Here is an 11,606-nt window from a genome sequence, read left to right as displayed (position 1 = left end):
TTCCTAGATTTCAGCTGACGGCTCCTGCAGAGGATGAGACGCACTCAATCAAAGAAATGGATGCAGAGAGACTTAACAGCAAAAGCTTTATTACCATAAAGCATGAATTCTCCTGGGAAGCAGGGGATGCATGGGGATAATCCTCCCGTCACACACACCTTACACAAAAGATCTTCTGTTTGTTTGTTTTAACTACGCTGTCATAACTTGTATCGTGTTAAAGCAGAGCAGTCTCACAATGTGCCTCCCCATCCACAGCACTACGTCACAGTCATCATCCATAACATCTAAAGGCTACTATGGTGCTGCAGGCAAGAAAAGCTTAATGGTATTGCAGAGAAACCAAGACTGATAACAAAACTAAGCAAAGACAGAATGTTGATTGATAATTTCATGTACCCACATATCAGGGCAACAGGAAAGTGTGACAGAAGGCAAGCAGATAGGCAAACAACCTATGCCCCTGAGAGGGGGTGCTGCCATCTGTAACCAGCTCCATCAGTTTGCTGTTGCAGGGAGATTATTTCCCTTGCAAATGGAAACAAATTTGTGTTTGCTTCCCCTTGGGCCAGCCACGAGGATCCCTCGTGCTCCATCCCCTCAGCTACAGCAGCTTGGGATGAACTGAAGGAGAGAATTTAAAAGCTACAGAAAGGAATGAATTCTTAACCCTCACCACTGAAACAGATGCAGTCTGGTCCAGCAGAGAATGCTCTCCGGTGCTGGCAAAAAGCTGAATATCACACTTCAGATTGTTGTTGGCTGCCTGGAGCCAGACCTTCCCTTTCCCCATGCTACAGTGTGGGCAGGAAATCCTCTAAGCAAACAATGCTCATATTTGGCCTACACACCACACCCCAAAACACCCCATATTTTCCCTCCTGTGCAAACAAACCCAGCAGGGACCCAAAGAGCCACTATCAAAAGCCAGTGGAGAGGCAAAGTGCTTATACAGAGTAATTTGCATTTAAGCAAATACTCTTAAAACACATGAAGGCATGGATGCTGCCAGGTGAGAACAGCAGTCCTGAGGTGTGCCATCTCATTTGCACGGGTCTTCTGGAGGTGCGCGCAGGGAATACATAGAGCTGTGGATAAGGGGGAAAAGAGCCTGAATCTGCCTTGGAAATCACCCTGAAGTTACCTGCATGTGGAGAGGAAGCAGTCAAGCATGGCCCTGTGTGGCAGCAGGAAAAGGCTGGAGTGGTTATGGTTGGTTACCTATACACACACTCAGAAACATACACAGCCAAATTAATGCCATAAACTAGTGAGAGACATGCTTGTATCTAGTTTTAAGGGCATTTCTCTAACTCAGAGTCTGGTTTTAAAGCAGAAAAGAATGTGCATTAGAAATCCCTAGTGCTGTGTTCAAAGGAAAGACTGAAATGATTCATTTCATTTCTGTTTACCACCAAGATATCACAGGTTCAGACCTATGAAACCAAGATCTATTAACATGTTGAGCCAGCCACACAGGAAACATCACCAGTGTCTAGGAGGTTAAATCAGGATCCTTGCTGATGGGCAGGGACATCTCAAAGGACCTGGAGGGAAGAAATGTCTCATAGTGAGGGTGCTGTGTAATAGAGCAGGTTGCTCTGAGATGTTATGGGTGCCCCATCATTGAAGCTGCTTAAAGTTACGTTGGATGGGGCTTTCAGCAACCTGATCTGTTAACAGATGCATTGGATCAAATGATCCTCGAGGTCCCTTCCAACCCAAACCATTCTGTGGTTCCACATGCTGACCACCAGAGGAGCCACCGGTGCAGCCCAGTCCCATGCCTGAGGCCCCAAACCTTGCACACCTCCAAACCCAACAAGACCCTATGCACAGCTGTGACACTCCTTCCTCCAGCTCAAAATGGTTTTAGCTGGGGCACAAAGAAGCTGACAAAGGCTGTGCATTGGATTTGCCCTGAATGTGGAACCCACCAGAGCATCCCATCACAAACCCAGGGTGAAATCAGGGGCTGGGAGGTGAGAGCTGGTCTTTCTTGGGGTCTAAGCTTTGGAACAAGGCATGTGTTGGCTTCCATATCCCACTCTTTTCACTCCAAGATGATATTTCTGAATTTACACGGGAAAAGGCAAAGAAGGCTGTACCTTTCCTTGTCTGCACAACTGGAGTCGTGTTCCTGCAGCCACCCCTGTGTCGTGTGATCTGTGAAAAAACACATTTGCTCCCAGACATCATTGAAAGCAACCTGAAGGACAGAGCACGGGGCACTGAATTCAGGGGATGGCATCTGGGGCTGGGATGGGGAAAGGGTATTGTCACCAGAGACGCTAGGAGGACTTCTCAGAAGGAAAATAAACACATCTTGAATAATTCATATTTCTGCTTGATGTCATATGGGCTGAGGGAAATAAGGAGGGGTACTTACAGCAGAGGAAGATGGCGAGGATTGGCAGGGCCAACACTGCTGCTGTGCTGACCACAAGGGTGGTGACATCCATGAACGCCACACAGCCTTCTTCTGCGGTCAGACAAGGAAAAAGGAACAGAAGACTCAGTCAGAAGGAAAAGACAAGAAAAAAAGCGGTTGGGCCACTATGAAAATATGCTTAAATACGCTTAGGAAAAAGAAAAAGCGAATCTCTGGAAAAACAACAAGAAACAACAACTTGATGGATTTTCTGGAGCAGTCCCAGCCCTGAACGGTAGAGCAGAAAGGCTATGGAAGACAACTATCTCACCATGGCGTTGGTGGATGTTCTTCATGTGGAAGCTGCTCGTCAGCACCACCAAGAGCACCCCTCCTGGAGCAGCGTAGCCCATCGTGCGCTGTGCTGGCCATGGGAGGGACAAGAGAGAAATGTCAGTGTGTGCTCCCACTGCTGGACAGGGGCTGCCAGAATGAATCGGTACATGAGTGTTAAGATCTGTGGCAAAATAACCCCCTTTAGCATTTGGTTTTATCTCCATTCTTGCCTTTCTTGAACAGCTCACCTGCTGTGCTTTTAAGCTGGACGAGCTTTGTAGGCTGGAATGTTACCGTAGAGGCCACTAGGAAGGTGATCACAATCACATACAAAAGGAAAATCTCTGGCAGTATGACAGCAACAGATGGGCCTGAAAGAGAAGAGCACAGAGCTGAGCACCACTTGTTCCATTTGCCTACCAACTTCAGGATCTTATGAATCTCCATCATGTCCTTTTCTCATCCTCCTGGACTTTCCAATCACCTCCCATTCTGCCCCCCTAAGCCCCTCACCCCAACCTGCAGCTCTATTCCTTGTACTCTTCTGCAGTTACCCACTGAGAAAAGGCTTTGTGAAAAGAGAAGAACAACCAAATTAGTAGCATAAGTGAGTGTCTAATCCATATGGTGCTTTCTCATGTTGCCCCTGAGAGGTCCATTTACTCTATGAAGGGCCCTTCTCCTCTCCAGCCAACATACAGATGGATGTTCATCTCCCATAAGGTCCCCGCTCCAATGATTACTCTTTCACGTTTGTACCCTTCATGAGGGAAAGAAGTGGGATCTGCACTGCAACACTCTCAAAAATACCTCTTACCTTCTTCTCTCATCCAGAGCAGCCCAGCAGTGCCAGCCAAGATGGAGGAGATGCACACCAGCCCACAGGTGTAGGCACTGAGCCACCTCCACAGTTCTCCCCCTAGACATCAGAGCAGAGTGGAATGACATCTGTGTCCCCCCAGGCTGCCCCACACCAGTCCCCAGCCCTCCTTTTGCATGGGATGCAGCAGTGGGGTGTCCCTGCCTAGGGTATGGTAGGGTTGACCGACTTAAAAGAAGGAATATCTGTAAAGGGCTCTGCAATCATGGCACTGACTATATAAAATACTTTACTAAAATGGAGTCGTAGAATAAAAATGCTCAGAGATACTACAATTTTCTGTTCAAGTGTCTCTCAGTCACCTTAATGCTCTGAGCAAAATTAGGTAAGGATAAGTCTCAGGTTCAACCCAACCTGAAAACATAACAAAATCAGTTTTCCCCATTAAAACAAACAAAAAAACATCAACCAACGAGAGTTTACTCTTAAGACAACCCTCCAGATGAGAAGGGAAGATATTTAGTCATCAGGAAGGGGGCATGAGTTGGTTAGCATCTCTTCCCACAGCATCACTCCTCTCTCAGCACCACTGGAGGATAAAACTGGGTGTTCAGCTGTCCCCAGTGCAGACTCACTTATTCTTAGCTTTTCAGACTGGCAGACAGGAAAAATTATGCCCCATCCTGAGACAGCAGCAAAGACCACAGCAACTACTGAAATCCTCAGCACATCCTGCAAGGGAGGGGAGAGACCTGGGAAAAGAGAGAAACAGTCTGTGAAGCTGGGAGCGATGTCACAGTAGGATCAGCACGGAGAGCTCTGGTAGGACATGGGGCTCGTGGCTAGGTTGGATTTCTCAGTTTACAAACTGAAACACCCAACTGGGAATGAATGTTGCCACAGGCACCCTGCCCACTGCTCTGACCATATCCTGCCCACTACTCTCTTGGCCAGGGGTTATGATGTTGATCTAGGCTTAGGGATATACTCTAAGAAGGAATGGCCAAAATCTTCTGCCCATCGCACCAAGATCTGTGGCTTGGCGCCAGCTAGAGGTGGGATGAAAGACTGCAGATTGCTTCCTATCATTCTATAGTGAGTTCTGGTTGACAGCACGTTGATGTCCTGGGTGGTAAGACCTTGGGGAGATGAAGGAAGAAGAATGAAGTAAGCAAGGGATATTGGGGAATGGTGGAGCAAAGGAAGAGCATTGGGTTCTGTAGAGCAGCATCTCTCCATGTCTCTCAGTGCAGCCCATGGGAAGCTCATTTTTTACCACTATTTTAGTGATCACCTGCTACAGTGACGTTCAGGGAAGTCTCCTGCCAGCTTACTCCATTGCTGGCATTGCAGGAGTAGGAGCCACAGTCCGACTTCTTCGCCATCCTCAGGTGCAAAACACTGAGACTTCCAGAGAGGTGGTAACTTCTGTCTGGGGGAAGCATCTGCCCATCCTTCTTCCAGGTGAACATGTCTGCCTTGCCCTCTGCCACTTCACACACTACCTCACCACTTGCCTTGGCCACCAGGCCACTGCTCCAGAGCTGAGGGTGAGACACGGGCTCTGGAAAGGAAACAGAAACACCATCATTTCTCTGAGACCTGAGCAGGACGATCCTCAGTGGGGATCAGGGCGGTAGTGTTCATTAAAGCATCCTTGAATCTGCAAAGATGCCATCGCAGGTGACTTTTGCTGGGAAGTCTTGCACTGCACAGGGTTGCTGGGCTTTCTGGCATTTATTTATTTATTAATCATATTTGGGTTAATACAGCACATTTAGTACATGAGGGGGAAAAAAAGAGAGGAAAAGGAAGGCCAATTTCTCTGCAGCAGAGAAGCTGTAGTAACATCATGGCAGCAGCATTACTAGAACGAAAATAACCAGAGCAAATTAAGGGAATTGGCAAGAGCAACATCAAGAAGGGACTTGTGTGTTAATTAAAGCATGCTCTTATCTCTGCAACAGCACTTTGTGCCTGGAAATAGTAAACAACCACAGACAGCATGGTGCGTGGGAGAGGATTTTGGCGGCTTCTCCATAAAGACCACCCTGTTGGGCTTCACTCCATTAGTGATGCCAGCTTCCCCTTGGAAATTATGCTGCATGGATGACACAGCCACAACACTGCCAAACTCTCCATCACTTCTCAGAGAGCAGAAAACAAGGGAGGGAAGAGACTTTCTAGTATGGGGTCGAGCCCTTTGTCACGTCTAGATGCTGCAGAAGCATCACCACATCTGGTGGTCTCTCAGTTTTCAGGGAAGGTCTCTAACCATGGCTGGTCCAAGCTCCCCATCACTGTCCTGTTCAGCTTAGCCCAAATCTCTTCCCCAAGCCCCTTTGCTTGGCTTATAATCCATATATATTCAAAAACTTTGCTTGCATCCATTACCCCATTCCTCTCTCTCATAGCCACCACTTACTGAGGACATCCAGCAAGACTGTCAAGCTCTCCCTTTCTGCTCTGTTGATGGTCACTCTGTAGATGCCACTGTCACTTTCCTGGAGGTCCTCCAGGAGGAGAGATCCATTGGATGCATGCAGATGGGCTCGTGCAATGAATGGCATGTGGACGGTCAGGTTGTGCCTCTCATACTGCAGGATGGTGTGGGAAACAGTGCCATTGAGGCGCTCCCATTGTATGGAGTGGATGAGTGTGATGTTAAGTGGCACCACAAGCAGAACCGAGGAACCCACCATGGCCACTCTTCTCTGCAGGGCTCTCTCCACTTCTGCAGCCTGTTTCAAAGGCACCAGCAGCCCTGTATGGTAGAAAAAGATGAAAAGAAGGCTACCCAGGGAGATGGAGCAAGTCTTGGGAGTGGTACTCACTGTACCAAGGACACATAAGTAGCATCTAGACAGCTTGGTCTTCATGTCTCACAACCCATTGCCATCAGGCAGTGTGATATCCCATCTGGAGCTTGTATTGGACTGTCTGACAAACCTACCTGGAGGACTGAGACCTTTTCTACTCAAGTTCAGTGCATTAAGGTGGCTTTCCCTACCAGTCTGTGTGCAGAAGGCACTTTCCAAGCATCTAATTCCCAGTTCCTGATCTAGTTTGGAGCCAAAAGAATCTATTTGCTCCCAGCTGAGAGGGATAGAGCTGCTTCCCCAAAATGCATGTCAATTTATGGGTTTTTCATGAGGCTCTGAGGACTTCAAAGAGTCACAGCTCCAAGACCAAATGGAACAGAAAGTTTTCAGGGAAAGCCAGGCAGAAATAATGGCTAAAATCTTGGCTTGTAAAGTGGAGTCCTTACAAACAAATAAAGAAGATGAATGTAATTAGTTTAGAGGAAGAGGAAATGAGAGGAATGGCGTTTGTTTACCTAGAGAGGATAACAGACATGAAATAAAGGTTAGTTTTTATCCAGGCACAAACCCAATGAATTGCTGGTGTCACTCCTAGCACCACAAACACACCCACGACTCTGCTGATGGAAACTCCAGGATTTCTGTTTGAGGCCCTCTTCCCCTCAACAGGACAGCCAGGCTAATCCTGAGCATCCTGCTGGAGGTGGTCTGAGGTGGGGAGCAGCAGCAGAGACCCAGTGGGCAGCACAGGCTGTGCTTCCTCCTCTCCCTCCACCATGTCTCAGTTCCTGTCCTGATGAAAGCTTTTGCTGCTCATTCACACTACAAACCCTCCTAAAAACCATCCTTCCTGAGCAAACTTGCTATTTCCCTTAGTAACAGCGCAGGATAGAAGTCAGCCATAACAAGGCAAACAAAACAAGCCCAGCTGATGGTTTTTCTAGTTCTCATACTGGTAACCTATAGAAACAGCCATCGGGTTTTATTCCTGTGCCTTCATCACCTGAGAGATGCGTGCAAGAATAAAGAATAAATGACCTTATAACAGAAAATCCCCTTGTTATAGAAGAATGCTCTTCAACAACATCAACATGAAATAAGAGAAAATACCCCATTACAAACATATTATTACAACTGCAGTATCACAGGCTCATCCTGGAGTGCTCAGCACCCACAAACACTGTGATATCTGGGCAGCTGTGTACTTTTTCCCACTTAAGATGCTCAGCCTGAAAACCTTTGTCCATTTGCTCTTCAAGCCAGCCAGTGCATACGTTAAGATCACAGTAGGATTATTCCTATGACTGAATAAACGTTGTGTTCTCCCATATGTTGATCTCTGCATAAACCTACCTGCAGAAAACTTCTAGTCTCGGTGCTATTCTCCTGAGCTGTTTCTATCCCCTCTGCCTTTGACTAACAAAGCAGAAATACTCTTTCCTTGCAAGACAAGCATTTAGCTGACTTTATAAAAGCCTGACCCTTTATAGACCAGCGATCCCCATGCATAACTGCCCAACTTCTTACACCTGTGCTGGTGTGCCCCAGGTGAGGATTCAGACTGGAGCCCACTGGGTGGCATCAAACCCCCATTTACCTGCTAGGAGCACGCCCAGCAGCTCCACGGGGTGGTGCAGCAGCATCCGTCGAGGAGAAAAGATTCAAAATTGCTGTATTTAGAAAATACGAATCCCAAGTTAGGTTACTGCTTGCGAGGAGCCGGATGGCCGACGCTCTGCTCTGGAGAGCAGTGCCGAGGCTGGGCTGCCTCCCGGCTCACGCCTCCCCCCCCCCCCTTGCTGCTCCTCTCTGCCTTTGCTGCCGCATCTCCTCCTTCCTGGGAGGTTTCTGCCGGCAGCAGCTGCTCCCGCCCCAGCGCTGTGATGTCCATCCCGATCCCGTTCCCGCAGGGAGCGGGGCACCTTGTCCTAAGGAGCCAGGCTGTGCCCGGCAAGAAATGCAGCACTTGGTAGCCAGGACAACCCAGGGAGAAGAGCGCACCCGACTTCAGGAGGGGTTGCTATTTCCATTCTGAAAGCAATATAAATTCCAGATGAGGTCAACAGATCCATTTCCATTTCTTTCTTGCAGCTTGTGCATCTTCCCCCAGAGAGCATCCCAGTTCCCTGAGGTGGTTTCTCACCCCCTAACATGTTTCTATCAGGGGTTTTCTTCTCCACCAAGGCAGGTGTAGAATAGGATCGCTCATGAGCCACAAGCTATCTGCAAGAGGAATTTCACTTTAAGGGAGTGTGATCTGAAGGAGCACCTGAGGACCACGTTCAATGGCCAGAGAGATGAGAGGCTTGGGAGGTTGGAGCTCAGAGCCAGAGCTCCGCATAAAGGTTTCTTGCCCTGCTAAGCAAGTTCAGCTCCATCTGACTCCTTTGGGTCATCAAAACCAGAGCAACAAAGTGACAGCTTTAGGAAGCGATGGGTGGATGTCATCAAGCCCAAAGGAAGCACCACCAACATGTTGATGTCTAGCTGCTCCGTCACCTCTGTCCGTGCTCCATCTGAGCCATGGAAACTTATTTGAACCACCTGTTGGCACCAACCTTTTTCTGACCCATTGCTTGGCTTCCATATTTTGCTGTTTTCTTTCCCACTTCTTGACCTTCCTCTCTCGGTCTTTGACTCTTTCCAAGTAAATACGCCCATAATTACTTTCCCTGCATTGTTCCTCATTTTGCTACTCAGAATCATAGAAGCACGAAGTGGTTTGGGAAGGATGATCTTCTGGTCCAATCTCTTGCCACGGGAAGGGACATGTCTCACACTATGTCAGGTTGCTCCAAGCCATGTCCAACCTGCCCTTGACCACCTCCATAAAACTTCTCTTGGCAACGCAATCCAGTGCCTCATCACCCAAATTTAGCATCTGGAGTCCATCCACCCTTAAACTTAGTGTTTCTGACACCATTGCACAGACTGTCAAATCTTTCTATGGTGCTTCTGATAGGGTAAACTCAGCAACCCTGGCCACATGTGAAACCCATGCATACCTTGCAGCCCCATCTCTGAGTTTTGATGCTTTTTACACTAGGTTATGTCACAGTCTGTGGTCTCCCCCTTACTGTTTTTCTTTCTTTCTTTTGTTAAAGCAGAGGCGGTTCCCACTTGGATCTTTTCACCCTGTTTTGTTGCCAAAAATGCATTTTCATTTTTAATAAAACTTCCCTATTTCCCTGTGCAAAGTGCAGGCTCTCTGTTCCTACCTCCTCATTTCCTCAGTGCAGGGTCACACTGCCAGACATTTGTATTCAGTCATAATGCTGCACCCAGGGTGCTCAGGACAGCTGCAAAACTAAAAGCAACAAAAGCAAGTGTGAAGGTGCTGCCGTTAAACTGCAGCAGAAAAATGTGATTTGCCCCTGGGAGAAGCAATTCTTTCCCTTCCCTGGAGGCAACGCTCCCACCATGTCCTAAACATCCATACCCACCTCTCCGATGAGACGTACTTATCAATCAGGATACTCTGCCTTGTGTTGCACCTTTTAATGATCTGGAGGCGATAAAACAGCAAACACAGCAGTATGAACCTGCAAATGTTGGCTGCAAGGAAGAGTTTGCACACACGTTCCTCTGGGCCACAGCACCTTCTTGCGGTTGGAGAGAGATAAGACTATCAGCATGTATGTACCTAATGTCACAGCCTGTCCAAAGGCACAGCCTCCAGCCTCACTTTCCCAGCCCCATGCTGCTGTAACCCAACACATCATGAAGGGGCAATCATTGCTCTCTGCTAGAAGTCAGAAGTGTCTGGATGAAGAAAAGAATGGTGTGTATTGGTTGATCTCAGCATTCCTGTTGCAGGCGGTTTGGAGCACCCTGGCTTTTGCCAAGGAGGTGCTTGGCTGAAGGGTTTACCCAGAGCTTTTCTAAGTTCTCCACACAGTTTTAAAAGAGAGGAAAAAATGAATCAGTAACATGACTTGTCCACCACATCAGTTCTGATGAAGCTCTAACTAAATTGGATGTCTGAGATCTGGAATGGCAGGACAGCGGAGACCTGCAGGACTTTTTCTAATCCAATGCCTTGTTCACACAGGGTCTCTTAGAGATGGTTATCAGAACCGTGTTCTGTTTGGGTCTGAATGTCTTGGCCTGCTTCTTCAGCCCCACCAGTTTGATAAATTCACTTCTCCAACCCACACTCTGTCAGCTTCTCTAGGAGGAAGTTTTGGGATATGGCATCAAAAGCCTCACCAAAGCTGAGGTAAGCATCATCCACTGCTCTGCCCTCATCTACCAACCAGCCACTCCAATGCAGAAGGCTGTCAGACTGGTTAGGTGGGATTTCTCATCCACAAATCCACTCTGACTCTTTCCAGTAGCTTTCTTGCCTGTCATGGGTTGAAAAGTGATTTCCCTCACCTACCCAGGGTTCAAGGGGAGGCTGACCAGCCTGGAGCACTCCCAGGTCCTCCTTTCTGAAGGCAGGAGTGATGTTTGCCCTCCACCAGCCTTCATGAACCTCTCCCAGTTACCACAGCCTCCCAGAGATGACAAAGAGCAGCCTCACCATGCCATCAGCCTCTTCCTCAGAGCTTGTAGGTGCATCCCATCAGGCCCCATGGGCCTACACACATCCAGCTGGATTGGGTGCTCCCTAACCTGCTCCCTTCCCACCAAGGGAGACTGGTCTTACTGGTGAAGACCAAGGTGCAGAAGGCAACAGGTATGTTAGCGTTTTCCACGCTCTTTGACACCAGGCCCCTTGCCCCAGTCAGAGCAGGTCGCACTCAGCAGATTACTTTCAGTCACATGGAATGGGTTAAAACAAGGAAGAAGTAGCTAGGACAAGCAACAGGGCTGCTGTGCACTAGGTGGGTCTTTAAAATCAAAGGCTGCAAGTATCTGGCAGAGGAAGCTGCTCTGAGATGCAGTGAGCAGTGTCTGAGTGGGAGGCACACAAGAACCAAGCCATCTGCAGCCACAAAGAAAAGCCACACTGACCTTTAAGAGCTACAAAGGGCAAGCAGAGAAGGGGCCAGAGAGACAAAGCCCTGTGAAGAAGCTGCTCAGAGGAGGAAATGGAAAGGCAGAGGCAGCCGATGAGGCTGCAGCACAAGTTGGAGGCTATGACATGGTGGAGGTGGGGACGAAATGTCAACGGTAGAACATGAAGCAAGAGGGGGAGCAGAATGTCACGGTGGGGGGAGGGAAGAGGGCAGGAACTGGGCAGCAGACAAACCTTATAGGGAAACTGTGGTCAACCATTCCTTCTCTCTCTTTTACTTCATGCTCTACTGGT

General features: G+C 48.3%; 1 protein-coding gene across 1 annotated transcript; it reads right to left on the bottom strand.

Moving 5' to 3' along the window:
* Window positions 1-75: 75 nt before the first annotated feature.
* On the bottom strand, window positions 76-8,174 carry LOC140251753 (uncharacterized). Its single transcript, XM_072335824.1, has 10 exons — window positions 7,947-8,174; window positions 5,953-6,291; window positions 4,822-5,091; window positions 4,163-4,279; window positions 3,525-3,626; window positions 2,956-3,078; window positions 2,703-2,795; window positions 2,390-2,482; window positions 2,109-2,166; window positions 76-1,547 (listed from the first exon to the last, which is right to left on the bottom strand). Exons 1-10 carry the CDS (start codon window positions 7,990-7,992, stop codon window positions 1,496-1,498), a joined length of 1,293 nt encoding a protein of 430 aa, XP_072191925.1. The 5' UTR covers window positions 7,993-8,174; the 3' UTR covers window positions 76-1,495.
* Between the last annotated feature and the right edge of the window lie 3,432 nt (window positions 8,175-11,606).

This window comes from Excalfactoria chinensis, chromosome 4 (assembly GCF_039878825.1).
Source record: "Excalfactoria chinensis isolate bCotChi1 chromosome 4, bCotChi1.hap2, whole genome shotgun sequence".
Classification (NCBI taxonomy): Eukaryota; Metazoa; Chordata; class Aves; order Galliformes; family Phasianidae; genus Excalfactoria; species Excalfactoria chinensis.
The sequence above is the reverse complement of the archived record's forward strand: the minus strand, read 5'-3'. Positions and strand labels throughout refer to the sequence as shown.